This window comes from Tenrec ecaudatus, chromosome 18 (genome assembly GCF_050624435.1).
Source record: "Tenrec ecaudatus isolate mTenEca1 chromosome 18, mTenEca1.hap1, whole genome shotgun sequence".
In the NCBI taxonomy this organism is placed as follows: domain Eukaryota; kingdom Metazoa; phylum Chordata; class Mammalia; order Afrosoricida; family Tenrecidae; genus Tenrec; species Tenrec ecaudatus.
Window position 1 is genome coordinate 14,337,647 of NC_134547.1, and position 19,499 is coordinate 14,357,145.

At 56.6% G+C, this 19,499-nt stretch overlaps 1 protein-coding gene across 1 annotated transcript; it reads right to left on the reverse strand.

The window, feature by feature from the left end:
- Window positions 1–2,120: 2,120 nt before the first annotated feature.
- Window positions 2,121–18,636, reverse strand: CBLC (Cbl proto-oncogene C). The gene is made up of 10 exons (XM_075536623.1): window positions 18,287–18,636; window positions 16,842–16,988; window positions 16,352–16,508; window positions 15,904–16,025; window positions 13,516–13,653; window positions 11,552–11,639; window positions 9,669–9,800; window positions 8,674–8,838; window positions 7,894–7,980; window positions 2,121–2,240 (listed from the first exon to the last, which is right to left on the reverse strand). Exons 1-10 carry the CDS (start codon window positions 18,634–18,636, stop codon window positions 2,121–2,123), a joined length of 1,506 nt encoding a protein of 501 aa, XP_075392738.1.
- Window positions 18,637–19,499: the final 863 nt, after the last annotated feature.

Consider the following 19,499-nt stretch of genomic DNA (forward strand, 5'->3'; position numbering starts at 1 on the left):
CCAAACATGGCGGAGATGGCCCTGGGTGCCACCACTTCCCCGGTAAACTCAGAAAAAACCACGCATGAGGGCTTAAAAAGCTCATGAAACCAGGAAATTAAAAGAGCATGGGATTTCCCCCAGGGCCTTCTTGAAGCCCCCTTACAAACTGCCCCGCCTCCCCACTTTGTCTGCTGAAATGGTCTCCAAAATGCCTTCCCACAGAAAAGCAGTCTGACCCCATGGAGGCCGCCATGCTGGAGGGAAGCCCAGTGCAGCCACCGCGGAGGCCCCATGGAGCAGCTCGGAGATGCCCGTGCAGACCACTACCACCCAGCAGAGCCCTTCCTGAAAGCCGAGCCCACAGAAACCACGAAGGCACGGTCTTGAGGTCTTGAAGTGATCTGTCAGGAGCCCCGGCTAACGAGAAGAGCAGCCACATCCTGTTGTTTCCCAGGCAACGGGGACACTGAGGTGAGCGCAGCGGCCAGTGGTCATCAGGGCACCAGCCTGTCCTCATCAGACCGGTTCTGTGACGATGGTGACTGGAGAGCTGCCAGTACTCTTGCTGGTTTTCTGCTCCTGGCTTTCCAATCCCTCCCCGGAGGGATCCTGGGAGTGACCCAAAATCCTTTCCATGAATTCCCTTGCCGCCCCAATGGTGGTTTCTATTGCTTGGAGCTAAATCTCACAGACATCCTTCTGTGCTCGCTTCTCAACTCTCAGATGTACCCTCCTCCTGGAAGCCCTCCTTGACTGCCCAGGTCAGGCTAGCTGTCCCTTCAGGATAGCCCCATCCCCATTCATCCCACTTGGGGCTGTTACTATTGGAGGCCTGGGATAGTTAGGACTGGGGCTTGGGGGATCATCATTGGGTTCCCAGCCTGGAAACAGGACAGAGACTCGGGGGATATGGCCTGATTTAAACTAAAGTGAGAGAGACTGCCCGTTCACTCTACCATGACTGCTGACGAGGAGGGAACGATGATCCTTCCTCCTTGGCTGGATTTAGACTGGGAGCTCCTGCTACTGAGAGGATGGGGATGGAGGAAAGAGGGATGATAATAATGGGAAGTGGGGGTGGGACGGGATCAAGATACATAAACCTCAAGGAGACTGAGGGTGGGTCTTCTTAATCAGAGACGTCAAACTCGATACCTGGGTCTGAGCCCAGGAGTCTCTTTGTCCTGAGGAGCAGAACAGGGATAGATAGATACCTGATTTGGGGAAATTTTATCTCAAAAACCCAAAGGGGTAGTTCTACTCTGTCCTGTTGGGCTGCTAGAGTCAGTATGGACTATGGTGTGTGTGTGTGTGTGTGTGTGTGTGTGTGTGTGTGTGTGTGTGTGTGTGTCTGGACTCCTAAATCCTGAGGGCAGAAAGGAGGACCAGGAGAAGGAGGCTGGGCATGGGACAGGTTCTCTTTGAAGGTCTGAAAGAGGTGGAGACCAGGGGGGCTTGGGCTCCAGAGCCCAGAGGAGCTGGGCGCCCCCACGTTTGACTGATTGCCACTCGCCCTCCCTGCAGGGTTGGTCACAGGAACCTTGGTGGCACAGGTGCCAAGCACCAGGCACTCGCCAGGGGTACTTCCTCCCTGCCCTGCAGACTCACGGGGTGGGGGTGGCGGGGGGGGGGGGAAAGGGCGCGTCAGAATGGGCTGGAAACACGCCATCTGAGAAAGTTGGTCAGGTGCTTCTTAGGACTCCTCAGGACCACCCGCCCCGTTCCCAGGGCCCAGCTGCCCCCTGGCGGTCTCCACACTACTGCTCCGGACACCAGACAGACAGACTTGGACACAGACCTGGGCTTGGCAGTTTATTTCTGCTTCACAAAACTCCAGCCCCCAGGGCTCTCTTTAGCAGCACACCCTGGCGCCCTGGGAGGAGGGAAGAGAAGCGGATTAGAGGCTTCAGGACAGGTCCAGACAGGTCCTGTGGGTGGGGCAGGTGGGGCAACCTGGAGAGAGAGGGGAGACTCACCTGGCCTCCAGGCCTAGACCGCTTGGAATAAAGCCTTTCCCTTCAGGAATTTCTGCAGTGGAGAGAGTTGAGAGGAGGTGGTTGATTTCTTGGGGTTCAGGAGTTCCCTTCTATTCCCTGCCCCCTCCACTGATTCCCCAGCTCTTGGCTGTCCCCTTCTGCTTACTCTGGGTGCCCCTCCCTGGTCTGGGGGCTGGCTTTGACTTCCCACAGGGCTGAGCCCACCGTCCTCATTTTTGGCAGCGGGAGTGGGGCCCGAAGCTTGGGGAGGGCCAGAGGTGCCTAGGGAGGGGAGTGGAGAAATGTCAGAGTCAATCTGAGGTCATGGGCTTGGTGTTGCTTCTCAGAGGCCAGTCAGTGATGGGGCAGGGGGCACGTGATATCCATGCTGCTTTCTCCCTGGCCCCTCCGCCTTGAGTAAGAAGTTCTAAGTTGTTTGTTCATCAGTCCACCCATCCTCCTGTCTATCCATCCACTCACCTGGCCATCCATCTACCCACTTGTCCATCTGTTCATCCATCCATCCATCTACCCACTTATCCATCCATCCACTCACCTGTCCATGTCTATCATCTACACCAATCCATCCATCTGTCCATCTATCCATCCATTCATGTGTTCATCATCCATCCATCTACCAACTGATCCACCCATCTACTCACCCACCTATGCAGCCATCTACTCATCTGTCCTTTCCAGTGGTTCTCAACATGTGGGTCAAGACCCCTTTGGGGGTTGAATGACCCTTTCACAGGGGTCGCTCAATTCATAACAGTAGCAAAATGACAGGTACAAAGTAGCAACAAAAATAATTTTATGGTTCCACAAACATGAGGAACTGTATTGAAGGGTCGTGGCATTAGGAAGGTTGAGAACCATCCAGCTACCCATAAACCAATCCACTCACATATCCATCCATCCACCCACACACCTATCCATCTATCCAGGCATCAACCCACCCACCTGTCCATCCATCCAGCTTCCCACCCATCCACCTATCCACCCACCCACCACCTAACCACCCATTGATCTACCTATCCATCCATCCATCCATCCATCCATCCATCCATCCATCCATCCATCCATCCATTCATCCATCCCTTTACCCACTTATCTATCCATCCACCTACCAACCTATCCAACCATCTTTCTGTCTATCCATTCATACACTCACCTGTCTATCTATCTACCATCCACCCATCTTTCTTTCTGTCGTCCCTCCACCTGTTCACTCACTCACTCATTCATTCATTCCACACACATTTCCCGAGTACTGAACTGTTCTCAGTGGACTCGGAGGAGACAGCGTGAACAAGACAGACAGACTCCCTGCCCTCACCGAGCGGATTCTATCCTCAGCCATCAAGCAGTCAGTGCACAGACAAGGAGACGGGTTCTCCAGAGGACTGAAGCACTGCCCAGGAGAAGGGAGGGGGCTGGCAGGAGGGAGGACATTGGAGTGACCTCAACTGATCTGAAACCTAAATGCCAGCAGGATCTGGACCATCGGTGGACAGGGTGGGGAGGGGTCAGATCAGCGGACCTTGTAGACTGTGAAAAGTCGTGGGCTTGAGTTTGGGGCACCCTGGGGAGCTAGTGGGGTTTTCTGAGAAGTGAGGGAGTGGAGCCCACTAAGGCTACCCACATCCAGTTTCGCTGACTTCCCCAGACCTGTGCGGACGGGGTCCCTCTTGTCCCAATTCTCCAGTGGGAACACAGAGGCACCAGGAGTTTCCCAGCAGTGAGTGGGAGGACACTGAGCACTGAGCCTGGGTCCCATCGATTGGCGATGTTGTCCCCTAGAGGCAGGTGTCTCAGATGGAGACCGACCAGTGCCGGGCAGAGACCTTGCTCAGGAACAGAGTTCGCTTCTGGGTCCCTGCCCCTGCATACCCGGTCCCCCACAGCAGTCCCACCTGGCTGGGACCCTGAGCACCACCAGCCCATTTCACAGATGAGACCCATCAAGACCCACAGAAGACAAGCACTACACCCGCTGGGGTCCCATCACCTATGAGTTGGAGACATTCAGACCTCCGGGCCCCAGTGTCTCCCTCTGGACACTCCAGGGGCTCACCTCACCGGGCAGTTCTGATGGCTCAGTGAACGGTCATGGAGTAGGGCCAGGCACTGCTGCCGCTGTGCAGCCTGGCCCGCCCCAGCCCCAGCCCCATGCACCAGGGAGCAAATGCTGCCTGCGACCGGCTGGGCATGGCACTGTAGTCGACCCATAGGGTGGCCAGCCTTTCTTCCTAGTCAGCCAGCTCCGTGGAAACCCACTCGATACCCCGGCAAACACACAGCCGGGGGCACCGCCTCTATCTGTGTGAGGTGCATTGGCTGGGAATCGAACCTGGGTCTCCCCGCCCGGCAGGTGAGAAGCCTGTCCCTGAGCCACCAAACCCCCCAGCTAGAAAGCAACAAAGTCCTTCTGCAGCATGTTTTTAAGGACGGAGGGGTAGGAGTTGGGTGGGTTTTGTATCAAGTGGGTTCTAGGAGGCGGGTGGGGGGGCGGGGGAGTGAAAGCCCGGCCAGGGGGGAGGGCACAGCCCCAGAGAAGGTGCCACCAGAGCTGCCTGTCAGACGGCCGAGCTGGCAGTGCCCTCGTCCTCGGAGCCTTTCCAATGCATCCATTTGTGTTTGGCTGAGGCTTGTATCTGTTTTTAGCCTTGCTGCCGCCCCCCCATGGCCCCCCCGCTGGCTTTCTTGTTTGCTGTGGTCGAATAATGTTCCCGGACTTCCTGAGCTGTTTGTTTGAAGGGAAGCGGCGCGGTATTGATTTAATCCTGCCCGCAGAAACCTGCCCCCTCCCTACCCGTCCCCCCCCCCCACTTTCAGTGGAGGGGTAGGATCTGAAAAAACACTGGCAGGGACAGGTGGGGAGAGGGTTGAAGGTTTGGGGGGGACATGCAGAAAGCAAGGTCCGCCAGAGCTTTGGCTTGGAGGGGACTTTAAGGCCCCCTTCCAAGGGAGCCTAAGTGATACAGGGGTTGAAGCAAGCATGACCACCCACCGTAACCATGGCAGCTGATCCACAAAGATGTACAGCTTCAGAACCCCTCTGGGCAAGTCGACTCTCCTCTGCAGGGTCATTATGAGTCAGAACCCCGACTCACTGGCAGTGGGGCTTGGGTTTTTGGTCAGCCCCCTCTCTCCCGACTCCGACACTGGCTTCTGCTATGCCAGGTGGTGAGGCTTTGGGTAAATGAATTCGCCTTTCTGAGCTTCTTTCCTCTTGAGGGTGGGGCGGGGAACGATGTCCACTCCAGAGGGTTGCTGGGAAGGCTTAGCTCAAGGCGGTCGCTCGTGTCAGCCTTGGTGGTTCAGTGCGGGAGACCCAGGTCCCGTTCCCGGCCAGGGCACCTCACACTGCCACGCCCTGGCTGTCCACCACGTGGTTCTGCTGCTCTGAGCAGGTGGAAGCTGAGCTTCCAGACTAAGACGGGCTAGGGAGAAAGGGCTGGTGAGTTGCTTCTGAAAACCTGCCCGTAGAAACTTCTGGAATCCATGGTCTGACCGGCAACCCGGCATCGGGATGGGCAGCTCCAGGCAGCATGGGGTTCCGTGGGGGTCGCTGAGTTATCACTGACTCAATGGCAGCTAACAACTTTCTTTTTTGGGTGGGAGGGGGGGCGGGTCTAGACTGGAGTGTTAAGGGAGAGTAACGTGCATCGGAAGAAAGGTCTGGTGATCTGTGTCCCCCAAGCCACAGCTTTGAAAACTCCCGGGAGACAGTTCTACCCTGCATGTCTGGAGTTATGGAGAGGAACTGACAATGAACAAGACCCAGGTCTCATCCTGCGGGGGGCTAACCACCTCAGTACGGTTGAGAACAGTAGGGTCCGGGCCCTAGAGCTGGTTGAATGAAAAACATGCCAGGGAGCGCCCACCCCACCCACGAGAATTAAAGTGGGCAGAAATTAATGAACAGAAACTGCAGAAATAAATGGTGCCGTCTGTGACCTCTACGCTTCCTAAATGTCAACTTCGGCTTTGTTTCTAAATTTCAACTTCGTTGTTGATTTCATGCTTGGCCAGAAAACACAGGTGCTGAGTTCCTGCAACCCTTGATAAGACTGACCCCGCCTTGAAGACTGGCTGCCTGTGCATCTCATTAGCATAACCCAGCCCCCTTTCCCTGAAACCCCACCTTCTCCCAGACAGCCAATGAATAAACAAAGATTTTCCCGCCAAAAGCCTTCTAAAACACAGTGGGAGCGCCCCATCTGGGAGGTAGCTTCTCCGGCCGTTTGGGATAACTCCGCCTCCATTTTTATTGGCAGTGAGTTAAAAACAAATTCCTACTTGAATAAACGTTGGGGCCTCCCTACTCAAAGGTAAACAAGAGCCCTTTGAACCCTGGGTGTGTGTGTGTGGGGGGGGGCATCCAAATCCTTAACTGGTGGCAGAATAGAGTTTCCAAGAGGTGGGTCCAAACTGCAGATCTTTCTGTTAGCAGTCAAGCACTGTGCATGCACCCACAAAACTGCACCCGCAACCACGTGGCGGATGGAAGGCCTGAGAGGATTATGAGTGAAGGGGTGGAGTCTAGTCTGTCAATCAGATCATAGCCAAATGAGGCTTTTGTGTGGGCACGGCCTCTCCTGAGAACTGTGGGAAACCTGGAATTTTCCTCCTTGGAGGTGAGAGACTCTCTGCTCACACCCTGGGAGACATAACAGCTGACAAGACACATGGACCCACCCTGATGTAGCAAGACCTCTGAAGTTGGAGAAGCCACAGAGAACCCTGCCAGCACTGAGATGCTTACAACGCCACTGGACCCAAAGACTTTCTACCTACCGGCCTGTGATCGTCCTGCATTCAGTGTCATTGCATGTGTTTCGTGAGCCTGAAGAGGACTTTATAGATTGGTATCGGACATATGGGCTAATATCAGACTTATGGACTTGGACTGGACTGGGTTGGGATGTTTTCTCAATGTTCAATTCCTCTTATCCATAAAACTCTTATGCATATGTTTATTTATGAATTTGTTTCTCTAGTCTACCCAGACTAACACAGCCTGAAGATATAGGTGAGCCAGGGGGTGGTGGGACGAGGGTGCTGTTTTTCAGTGGGATGATCAGGAGAGGGTGAGAAGGTGAAGCCAGGTGGGTGGAGGGCAGCGGTATGAAGAGACACCTAGAGGGAACAGCCAATGTAAGGGCCTTGAGGTGGGGCATGCCTGGGTCTCATTGGAGGAAAAGCAAGGAAGCCAAGGAGCTCACCAGACCTTTCTTCCTAGTCTTCATTTGTGCTAGTTCCATAATCTGTTGTCCATTTGAGAGGATTAAGAGCGAAGGGGTGGAGTTTAGCCTGCCAATCAGGTGGCAGTTTGGTGACCTCATTTGGAGGTGCTAAAGGAGATAGCTTACTTGAGATGGGACACAGGATGACTCCCTGGGAGACATTGCAGCCAAGACACAGGGAGCTACAGGAGACCCTTGCCTGCGCTGAGATGCTTACAACACCACTGGGTCCACAAGACTTTCTACCCACTGGCCTGCGATCTTCCTACATTTGGCGTCATTGCATGTGTTTTGTGAGTCCGAAGAGGAATTTAGAAATTTGTATCAGACATAGGGGCTAATATGAGACTTATGGACTGGATCTGGATCTGGGCTGGGATGTTTTCCTCAATATTCAATTGCTCTCGTATATAAAGCTCTTTCTTATACACATATACATCTCCCTAGATTTGTTTCTCTAGTCTACCTGGTCTAACACACCAATAGTCTGGAATACCACTGAAACCTGTTCAACCGTCATAGTTACGCCCAAGCCTCCATTGGTGGTCGGGTGGGTGGTAAGAGGCAAGGAGGCCACAGAAGGATGGGGGCCCAGTCATTCAGGAGTTCGTAAGCAGGGACAGAGCGGGGGTGGCTTGGTCCGGGCCCCCAGGACATCCAGCCTGAGGGAGACCCTGACTCACCACTTTCAGTCCACCACCTCTGCAGGCTCTGGCTCCTGTGGGGGAGGGATCCCGCCGAGTGGGGAGAGGGGGTGCTGAAGGGACCACCTGGGGGAGACAGGGTGGGGGAGGGTTATGAGTTGCCCTTCCCTTCTCCTCACTGTTCCCCCCCCCACCCCTCTCCATGTCCTCATGTCTGGGGGCAGGGCAGTCTGATGCTCTTCTTCACTGGAGATAAGATAAGAGTATGGACAACAGGCTATACCTCAGAGAGGCACAACCAGAGGGACCCGAGATCCCATGGGGAATCACAAGTCCAGGTGTCCAGGGACCCTGTCCCCTCAGGCCCAGGCGTCCAGTCCCAATGCCCCTCCTCCCTCAGACCCAGGAGTCCAGGCCCCCAGCCCCTCCTCCCTCAGACCCTGGAGTCCAGGCCCCCAGTCTCTCCTCCCTCAGACCCAGGAGTCCATCCCCCCCAGCCCCTCCTCCCTCAGACCCAGGAGTCCAGGCCCCCAGCCCCTCCTCCCTCAGACCCTGGAGTCCAGGCCCCCCAGTCTCTCCTCCCTCAGACCCAGGAGTCCAGGCCCCCAGTCTCTCCTCCCTCAGACCCTGGAGTCCAGGCCCCCAGTCTCTCCTCCCTCAGACCCAGGAGTCCAGGCCCCCAGCCCCTCCTCCCTCAGACCCTGGAGTCCAGGCCCCCAGTCTCTCCTCCCTCAGACCCAGGCCCCTAGTCCCTCCTCCCAGGAGTCCAGTCTTTTAGCTGCAGGAAATTCGGAGACCAGTCCTGCCTGGTGCTCTAACCTGCCCAGCCTCCTCCTCCTTGTCGTCTGGGTCACTGCTGTCCCCTGGGTCCGCCCTGGCGGCAGGCCTGGCCCCCACAGGCCTCGCTGGGAAGTGCTGGACACTCACGGCCTCACAGCCCTTGATCTGGCAGCGGCAGAAGGGGCAGGTCTGGTTGTCCGACTGCTGCAGGAGGAGATAAAGAGGAGCGAGGGGGTCAGGGGTCCCTGCTCCTTCTGCACCAGTTCCGTCCATTCCCAACTGAGTGATGGGGCCCGATAGATAGCAGAGCATGAGAGAGAGAGAGAGAGAGAGAGAGAGATGGAGAGAGAGAGAGAGAGCCGGAGAGCCACGGGGCAGTGGTGACAATGCCTGTTTCCCAGGACCCCTCTGGGCCAGGCCTCTGCAGGGGGAACCTCACGACGACCTGTCGCTAGCCCCCCTTGCAAGGAGGCAGCTTGGGCTCCAAGAGCCTGGGAACTGCAGCAGCAGACAGCGAAGCTGCTGGCTCGCTCTGGAGGGCCACTTCTCGCCCCCCTGAGCCTCAGTTGTCTCAGGGCCCTTGGGAGGAGCAAACTGTGCATCTCTCAACGACGCGGTTGAGAGTTCAAGCCCATCGCCGGCAGGCAGGTCTGGCTATCTGCTTTCGAAGGTCAGTTCAAAGCCGAGCCACAGGGCCCTGCTCCGCCCCGCCCTCCCTCTATGCCACGCCCACTCGTCACACCACGCCCTCCCTCTATGCCACGCCCACTCGCTCTGTCCGCCCGCCCTCCCTATAGCCCCGCCCTCCCTATAGCCCCGCCCTCCCTGTACGCCACGCCCTCCCTGTACGCCACGCCCACTCGCTCTGCTCCGCCGGCTCGCTCGGCTCTGATCGCACTCTGTTCCGCTCACTCTGAGTGGGAGCCCACTGGCCAGCAGCCAATGACCGCATCAGGGTCTCCGCCCCGGCCCCGCCCCCCCAGCCCCTGAGAGGGGCCTGAAGGCAGCCGAAGGTGAGGTGAGGACAGACGCACCTGCCAGGTGGCCAGGCAGCGGCTGCAGAGCAGGTGACCACACGGCTGGATCTTCACGTCCTTGTTGCTCTCGGCGCAGATCTTGCAGAGCTCGAAGGTGGAGTCCATGGCCCAGTACAGCTGCAACTGCTCCTAGGGGGGCGGCGCGGGGAGGGGGGACGGGCGGGCTGAGTGTGTGGGGGGTTGCCAGGCACAGGGAGGCACCTTGTGTCCTGGGAGAAAGCCCAGCCTTTCCCAAGCTCAAGGCTTCCCATCCACTGCCCCTGCCGCATGCCTTCTTATGCGCGGGGATTTTTTCTTTCTTTTAAAAATGCTTTTATTCGGGGCTCTGATATCTCTTATCACATGCACACGTTCCTCCAGGGTGTCAGGCACATTTGCACCTATGCCACCGTCATCATTTTCAAAGCATTCGCTTGCCCCTGATATCAGCTCCCCATCACTTCCTCCCTCCATCCCCCACCCTTCCTCCCTCACGAACGCTTGGTAAGTTATAGATTATTTTTTTCCATCTCTCACATCGCCCTCCGACGCCCCTCACCCATTTTCCTGTTATTCGTCCCTCTGGGAGGGGGTTCTAGGTTGCTCCTTGTGATCCATTCCCCCTTTGTCCCCCCACCCTCCTCTAATCCTCCTGGAATCTCTACTCTCCTCCTTGGCCCTGGGGGGTTTATCTATCCTGGAGTCCCTGTGTTGGGGGCTCTCATCTGTAGCAGTGGTGCACAGGGGTTTTCTAGGAAACCTGTCCAGATTTCAGCGAATGAAAAGCAGATGGGGTACTCCAGTCCCGTATGAATTTCAGATCAGCAATGAACCAGGTTTGGTTTGGGGTTTTTATCTCCGGGCAAGGATAGCTCAGGTTAGGTCCCAAGTCGTCGGTGATCAGTTGCTGACCTGGGTGATAGTCAGAACCCAGCGCCATGGCCATCTCTACCTGGATGGAGGACAGTCGCATGGGCCCTAGAGAGCAGTTCTACTCTCTCCCATATGGGTGGTTCCCACCAGTGGGAATTGACCCCATAGGAACAGGTTTGTTGTGCTTTTATTGGTGGTGCTGGTGGGGGGGGGGTGAGGGGGTGGAGGAGCCCTGGTGGCATAGTGGGCTAGGAGCTGGGCTGGTAACCCTCAGATCAGCAGCTTGAATCCCTGTCCCCGGGGCAAAGATGAGGCTTTCTGCTCCCATGAAGAGTGACGGCATCAGAAATCCACAAGGGCCCGTTTCCCCCTCTGTCCTGAAAGGTCTCTGCCAGCCGTTGAATCAGTTCAAACTCCCAGAGACCCTCTAGGTCAGGGTTGAACTGCCCCTGTGGGTTTCCAAGGCTGTAACTGGTCAAGAGAGGAGAGGACAGCCTCATCTTTCTCCCAAAGAACAGAGGGTGGATTCGAACTGCTGACCTGGTAGTGAGCAGCCCAACGTGGAAAAAAAACCAACCCTATGCCCCTATGCTATTGTTGTCTCAGCTGCCTCCTCTCACAGTCCCTGCCCCCCCCACAACCCCGTGTAGTGTCCTGAGTAGGCTGGTCCCAGGGATTTTCAAGGCTGCGACCTGATGGGTACTCAGCCATTTGTTCCCCTCAGGAACCCGCTGATTCTGAAATGCCCTCATCCATGGAGTCTCTTTCTCTCCCACCCCGCAGGTGGGCGGGAGGGTGGAGAGCTGGCTCGGGGCTGTCTCTGGTGGATGCTGCAGTGCATTAGCCCTTCCGATGAGCTCAGCGGCTCCTCTCCCTATGTCCCTGCCCTTCGCCCCCTAATCACTCAGAGGTAAAGAGGCAGGAGGGGCCAGACTTCCCAGAGGATGAGCTGAGGCCCAAAGTGGTGATGTCATTCGCTCCAGCAGCCGAGTACTGAGACCGAAGGGAGGGCTCCCGGGTGGTCTCACCTCAGACACCTGGATGTGCTGGTAGGGCTTTGTGCTGCAGAGTCCATTCAGGTCTGGGTTGTGGTTTTTCCCATCAGGGTAGAGGAAGCTGGAAGGAGGGAGGAGAGGCGGGCACAGGCTGAGGGGCCATCCTGACAGACAAGACCCCCTCCCCGCTGGGCTGTCCCACAGCTCCCTGGATGAGCTTCCGCCTGCGCCCATTGAGCCTGGGATGCATTTTCCCTTCTCTCCCCTCAGATGGGGGCTCTCCAGGACAGGACTGTGTCCCCTTAGATCCCCAGGACAGACCCACGTCCTCTCAGACCCCAGGACAGGGCCGAGGCTCAGACTAGCAGAGATGAACCTGAGAAACCTAAGTGACTCCGGCCGTGGAAACTGAGAGCAGAGTCAAGCAGACGGGAAACGGGTCAAACTGGGTCACTGCCCTTGGATCCCCACCCCCACTCTTCACCAATTCTTCTAGTCTGAGCACAGAAGTCTCTTTGGGTCACAGAGCCTGGGGGTGACCCAACTCTTAAGTCTAGACCACCAGAACCCCAAGGACCCTCTGAGGCCACTCCCCACTTCTCCATTGACAGATGCTGACCCAGAGCTCAGAGAGGGCAGGCACTAGCCCTGGGCACACAGCCAGGTCCAAGAAGCCTCAGAACCGGGGCCTGAGGGCAAGCGCTGAGGGCTGGGCTCCAAGGGCTAGAGCAGCGGTTCTCCACCTTCCTCAGGCCACGACTCTTTCTTACAGTTCCTCATGTGGTGGTGACTCCCCAACCATCATATTATTTTCGTTGCTACTTCATCAGTCATTTTGCTACTGTGATAAATCGTCATGTAAATATCTATTTTCATATATTTTCATCGTTACAAAATGAACATCATTAAACATAATCAAAGCATAGTGATGAATCACAAAACAGTATGCCATTGTATATTGTGAAATATTTATTTCTAATGACAGATCAATGAAATTTTTGTCTTGAAACATGTATAGCATGCCAGGTACTCATATATGGGCGGACCTACCTGGAGATGGACAGAGGAGCGGTGTCTGGGATCCTAAGACCATGGGAAATAGGTGTTTTCCAATGGTCTTAGGTGACTCCTATGAAAGGGTCGTTTGACCCCCAAGGGGGTCGCGACCCACAGGTTGAGAACTGATGTTCTAGACCCTCAGGGTTTCCTATCTGGGTCAGCACAGGGTCCTCAGGCCAGAAGACAACCTTTCCTCCAAAATGGCTCTCTCACAAACACACCTGGCGACCCCGGGCCTCAGTTTCCCCTTCTGTAAAACGGGCAGCGGCATCCTTAGGACCACAGATGGAGGAGCCCTGCTGGCCTACGCTTTGGGCTTATCACATGGTCAGCAGTTCAAAACCACCAGCTACTCCCGTAGGGTTGTCGTTTCCAAAACCCACAGGGGCAGTTCTACCCTGTCCTATAGGGTCGCTGTGCATAGCAAATTAAATTTATGTGACTAGGGGAGGGTGACGCGGAAATCAAGGGAGCGATCCCGATTTTAGCGACATTGTAGGACAACCCAGTAGAAGTGTAGAACTGTCCCTTTGGGTTTCTGAGGCTGCAACTCTTTCTGGGCGCAGACTGCCTCGTCTTTCTCTCACAGAGCAGCCGGTGGGCTTGAACCTCTGACCTTGAAGTGAGCAGCTCAATTGCATACCCCACGCTGTGACCAGGGCTCCTCTAAACTCTAGAGCAGAATACGAAAGTCAAGACCTCAATGCTCCTGAGCCCAGTATCGAGGAATGAAGCCGTGGAGTTGGACCGGAAGCCCCCCACCCCCGAGCAGGGCCTGCCCCACCCCATAGAGCGACTTTGTGAGAACCACGGGCGCCATTGCTTCGAGGCGCACTGATGCCACCTGCTGGAAGACCGCGGTATTACAAGCCACAGATTCTTGCACCTGTTCGTGCCAACTGTTGCCAGTACCCACACCTGTAGGATGGGGGACTCACTAGCCTTTTCTTTGTCCATCCAGGAGCACCTGGAGCAGCGGTTTGACGGAAGGGATGGTTTGTAGGATGCTGCCGTCTGAGCTCACGTACCCGATGGCCCACTGCCCCAGGCGAGTGCAGCTGGGGCGGAAAATGTAGCTGGAGGGAGAAGGGGGCGGAGGGGGGGCAGGGAGTGGTCACCACTGTCCCTTTAGGGTCCTCCTAGCCCTCCCCCCTCCTGGGAGCCCTGATATCTATTCATTTACAGATTGCTCCTCTCTCTCTCTCTCCCTCCCCGCCATTGAGTTGACTTTGACTCACAGTGACTCTATAGCCTAGAACTGGTCCCTGTGGTTTTCCGAGACTGTAACTCTTTATGGGAGTAGAAAGCCCCACCTTTGTCCTGAGGAGCAGCTGATGGTTTTGAACTGCTGACCTTGTGGTTAACAGAGCAACACATAACCGCTGGCCCACCAGGACTCCTCTCCCAGAGCCAGTTCTCCAGGATAGAGCATTAAATCTCCTTCCACCACCACAGGGCTTAGCTGCTGTGTTTCATTTTCTACCAACACCAACTGCCTAGCGTGCATCCCCACTCCTTCTCGGGGACTTGGACCCGGCTGATACTGTGCAGCCAGTCGGCACCTTTCAGAACCCATGGCCACAGTGAAAGGGATCCCCGGAGACCCAGCAAGTTAAGCATCGGGCTGTTGGCCATAAGGGCAGCAGTTCAAAACCACCAGCGTCTCCAAGGACAAGAAGAGGAGGCTGTCTACTCCTGTAATGAGTTACAGCTTCGGAAACTCACAGGGACTCTGTGAGTCAGAGTGGACTCAGTGGTAGCGAGTTTGGTTGGTTGGTTGGTTTTGGCATTTGGTGTAGCCAACGATGGCGACACAGTGAATCGGTCAGATCTCTGGCCGTAGGGGCAGACAGAGTAAGTGGATGAGCTCTGGCTGCGCTAAGCACTGGAGGGAAAATAGGTGATATGACATTACAGGAAAGGGGCACTTCGATCAGCAGGTGGGAGAAAGATGCGGTGTCGGCTCCCTACAGGGTGGCTGAGTTGAAATTGGCTCAATGGTAATTGGTTTTCATCTTCTTTGACCACAATGATGGAGTCTGCCCTGCAGCTTTTGTTGGTGGTATCCAGCCCATTGGGCTGTTAATCATGCAGTCAGCGGTTTGAAACCACCAGCCAGTTCCCAGGAGAAAGATGGGGCATTCTAGTCCCGGAAAGACTTACAGTCTCGGAAAACTCTAGGGGCAGTTTGAGCCTGTCCTATAGGGCCACTAGGAGTGGGCATTGACTCAGTGACAATGAGTTTGGTTGTTTATCAGAAACCAGGGACTGCCCCCCCCCTCAGGACCAATCATGAGAGTATCGATAACAGGAGGGTAAGGGGAAGGTGGGGGGAGAAAGAGGGAACCAATCACAATGATCGACATATAACCCCCTCCCTGGGCGACAGACAACAGAAAAGTGGGTGAAGGGAGAAAAAATAATAATAATTTATGAAAAAATAATAATAATTTATGGATTATCAAGGGTTCATGAGGGAGTGGGGAATGGGGAGGGAGAGGGTAAAATGAGGAGCTGATACCAAGGGCTCAAGTAGAAAGAAAATGTTCTGAGAATGATGACGGCAATGAATGTACAAATGTGCTTGACACAATGGATGGATGGATTGTGATAAGAGTTGTATATGTCCCCAATAAAATGTTTAAAAAAAAAAAGAAACAAGGGGCCCATTTCTACCCCAAATCAAACCACTGCCCTCAAGTCAATGCCAACTCCGAGTCCGTGCAGGACAGAGTAGAACTGCCTCTGTGGATTCACGAATCTTTACAGGCGCAGAAAGCCTCATCTGTCTCCCCCGGAGCAGCTGGTGGAATCAAAGGATCAATACTTCTGTTTGGAGCTGTACGTTTCATCCACGGCACCAACAAGGTGGGCAGAGCACACATGTGGGGCTTCTAGAAACCTTCTGTCACCACGAGGAGAGACTGTCTGGGAATGAAGCCAACCCAGAGGAAAACAGCGATGGAGATTGACTATCGCTTAAGCACCTGGATCCAGCTGTGCCTGAAGCCCATACCCTGGTCTTTTGCGGTCTAGGGGGGAAAGATCCCTTTCTCTAAGCCCATTTGCAGTGAAACTGGAAGAGTGCTAAAACACTCATCATCCTGGTGTGTGTGTGTGTGTTTGTTCCAAGGAGAGCGGCACTTGGCCTTTTACCTTGAGATCACTGCCTCTCTGGAATCCCAGGGACCTCGGCCCTGGTCCTTCATGCCTGACCCCCTGCAGAACGTCTGGGCTCCTACCACCCATTGGCCCAGGTCCGGGACACCTGAGCCCCTGGCCCAGGTCCGGGACACCACCCCTCTCCCCTGACCTGCCCCTTCTACCTGCCTGGCTTGTCTCTGTGGGCCTGCAGACGAGCTCGAACCTCTTCGTAGGTGAGGAAGGCCATGTAGCCGGGATGGTTGACGGCCAGGAGCTCCCAGTTCCTCAGGAGTGTGGGCCACGGCTGGAGTGGGGCAGGCATGTTCAGGGAGGGTCTGGCAGGAGCCCGCGCCTCCAGAGCCTCCAGCGTCCAGCCTACTCAACCCAATGGGGGCCTTCCATCTCTCTTTACATGGAAGGTTCTGGATTCTTTTTGCCCAGGACCCAGCCACCCAGGGGTGCTCCTCCCTCTGGAGTGTACACCCCTAATTGCATCCACTCTCACACCTAGGAGTATAGCCCCCTCCTCTTCTCTGACCCAGAAGTGTGGACACCGGGCTTCTCCCTGAGACCCTGGAGTCTGGTCCCTTAGGCCCAGCCCCCAGGCCCCCCGTTGGGATCTTCTCTGACCTGGAAGAGCCTGGTGAAGATGTCAAACTCGAAGACGGACACATGGCCACTGCAGGTGAGGTCGATGGTGGAACGCAAGGCCAGCGCCGTGGGGCCTGACTCCAGCGGGTGGCAGGTGCGTAAGAGGGACTCAAACTCGGCCCAGGGAAGCACGCACCTGGATGGGGGTGGGCGTGGGGGGGGGGCGAGAGAAAGGGGAGCTGAGGCCTCTGGGGGTCTAGCACAGGAGGTTTTCTGGGAATGAGGGGGCTGAAGCCTGGACTGTTGACTCTGAGGGGGCCTGGACTCCTGGATCATGGGCAGCAGGAGGCTGGGGGCCTGGACTCCTGGGTCTGAGGGAGGAGGTGGTTGGGGATTAGATTCCTGGATCATAGTGTGGAGTGGACCAGGGGGAACTGGACCCCTGGGGCTGAGGGAGGAAGAGGGCTCGGGGATTGGGGCTGGACAGCAGATCTGGGAGCTCCCGGCTCCCCGGTGGCAGCTCACTCACCGGGCCCCGCAGCAGCCTCTCCAGAAGGTGTGAGCCATGGGCTTGGCCAGGTGGTATATGTGTCCGCAGTACTGTCCCTCTGGGAAGAGGGCGCCGAGCTCCGAGGCCATGTGGCTGAAGATGAGGGCTAGCTTGGCCAGCTGCCGCCTGCGGGGGAGGGGTTCTAAGGATCTGGGCTCCCTGTCGGGCATCCCCACGGGGGGACAAGCCCCTCCACACCCCCCCGCCCCCCACAGACTTCCCTCAGGAGCCGCTCAGAGGAAAAGCCTGGTCAGGTCCTGCCGGATGATGGCAGCCTTCAGTATGGATCAGAACCAAACCAAGTTCACCGCCAACGGAGTCGCTTGTGACTCATAACGCCTTAGATAAGATACAGAGGACCCACATATTCACAACCGGACCTCCAGCAGGTCACCTCATGATCCACGGAGGAAAGGCTGACGTTGTCTAGGATCTCGCCTTGCTCCGATCCACAACCAATGCTCCTGGAAGCAGCAGGCAAGAGAGCAAAAGGCTCCTTGCTCTGGGTAAATCTGCTGGGCCAGATCTCTTCAGAGTGTTGAAAAGCTACGATGTTCCTTCGAGGTCTAAGGGGCGCCTCACTCAAGCCAGGGTATTTTCAATCACCTCTTATGCACCTGAAAGTTGGACACGGAATGCGGAGGCCTGGAGAAGAAGCGTTGCCTACGAATCATGCTGCGGGCGGAGAATATGGGAAGTACCGGCTGGCCAGAAGGAAGCCCCAAATCCGCCTTGGAAGATGTAGGGCCAGAAGTGAGGACGGTGAGACTTTGTCTCCTGTGATTTGGACCCATGAGGAGGGACCCTGTCTCTGGACAAGGCCGTAGTGTTTGGTAAAGTGGAGGACAGCAAAGAAAGAGTAAGTGGGTGCAGCACGAATTGTGTGGCTGGGTACGCAGACAGGGATTCTGGGATTCCTCGGTGGGTGAGTGTTCTGACGGCCCAGAGGGGGCTGGGCGGTGTGTGTGTGTGTGTGTGTGTGTGTGTGTGTGTGTGTGTGTGTGTGTGTGTGTGTACTCTGTATTCCCAAGAGATGCCATGGCCTGGTGTCTGGTCCTGGGTCTGAGGGAGGAGGGGCCTGGGAGCTCTAGACCCCTGATGTGCGAAGGGCTGGGGTCTGTACTCTGATCTGAGGGAGGAGGGGAATGGGGTCTGGACTCCAGTCTGAAGGAGGAAGAGCTGGGCGGGGCGGGGGGGGGGGGGTCTAGACCCCTGAAACATTAGGGTCTGGGGGGTCTGGATTGCAGTCTGAGGAGGAAGGGGTGGGAGTTCTAGACCCCTGATGTAAGAGGGGCTGGGAATCAGGACTCTGGTCTGAGAGAGGAGGGCACTGAAGGGAGGTAGGAAGGGGTGCAGAGTGGGGGGACCCAGGTCTCCCTCAGATCCCCTTGGTGCTGGCCATGGGGGGTGCAGGCGGTGCTCACCTGAGTCTGGTGCCATCCCGGAAGAGCTCGTCATTGGCTCCAGATCGACCGCGGGGAGGCAGCAGCGTGGCCACCTGCCTGCCCTTAGTCTCCAGGTTGGAGAGGTAGGTGACCAGGAAGTCCCAGGCGCCGCCGGCACCGTCCCGGCTGCCCTCCGCCCTCCAGGCCTGGGCCACCTTCCGCAGCAGCTGCGCCATGCGCGGCAGCAGGTCCCGCAGGCAGGGGGGGCTCGAGGAGAGCCGGGGGTCCCCGCACTGCTCCCCCAGGCGCTCCAGCAGCTTCACCACCCTGCTCAGGGCGCGGGGCGCCCGCGATCGCTGGCCCCCAGGGCCCGCCGTGGCTGCGGCCATGAGTCCCTGGGTGGCTGGGGAGCGGCGAAGGGTGCGGTCCTGGGCGGGACGGGACGGGGCGGGTCCTAGAGAACCGGAGAGGGGACCCTGCCCCTGGGTCCACTGCAGGGGTGGTTTGGGTCAGAGTTTTCCGGAGAGAGCAGAATTGGGCCGCTCCTGAAAACCCAACAAACTCAGAGCAAGCCTATAGGATAGGGTGAGGAATTGTGAGTCTATAACGCTGTCCAGAAGGAGAAAGCCTCGTCTTTCTCCTGTGGAGCAGCTGGTGGTTTCCAACCGACGACCTTGCAGTTAGCAGCCCCAACTCATAAACCGCTAGGCCCAGAGCTCCTGGGTGCTCCTGAGGGCCTGGGAAATGCAGACAGGGCGCATTACACCAGTGAGAAGCAAAGGGCTGACGCTCTGAGCCGACAGACAGTTCCAGACCTTTCTGCGAGGAGGGGCAGGCACGCCGACAGCTCCAGTTCAGGGACAGCTGCTGAGATTAAAGTCAAAGCGCAGGGCTGGAGACAGAAAGGGCAGGGAGGCCAGGAGTCCCTTGGTCCCCAGAAGGACGACGCGGCACCACGTGACTGTCCTGAGTCTATCAGGGTAGGGAGTCTGGAGAGGCAGGGATTTGGCGGCCAGATTCCAGGGTCCCTTGTGGGGGTAGGGGCGGAGGGGGGTGGGTGGGAGGAGTTGTACAAGATCCGCCTGGAGTTGAAACACCCACGTTTACAAAAGGGGCCAACTTCGGGGTTCAGAGGGGGCAGGGCAGAACCTGGCATCTAGGGCTCAAGGTACGAGTCTTGGTGACTGGTGACATAGTGGGTTTCAAGGTGAGCAGTTCGAACACACCAGCCACTCCTTGGGAGAAAGCTGAG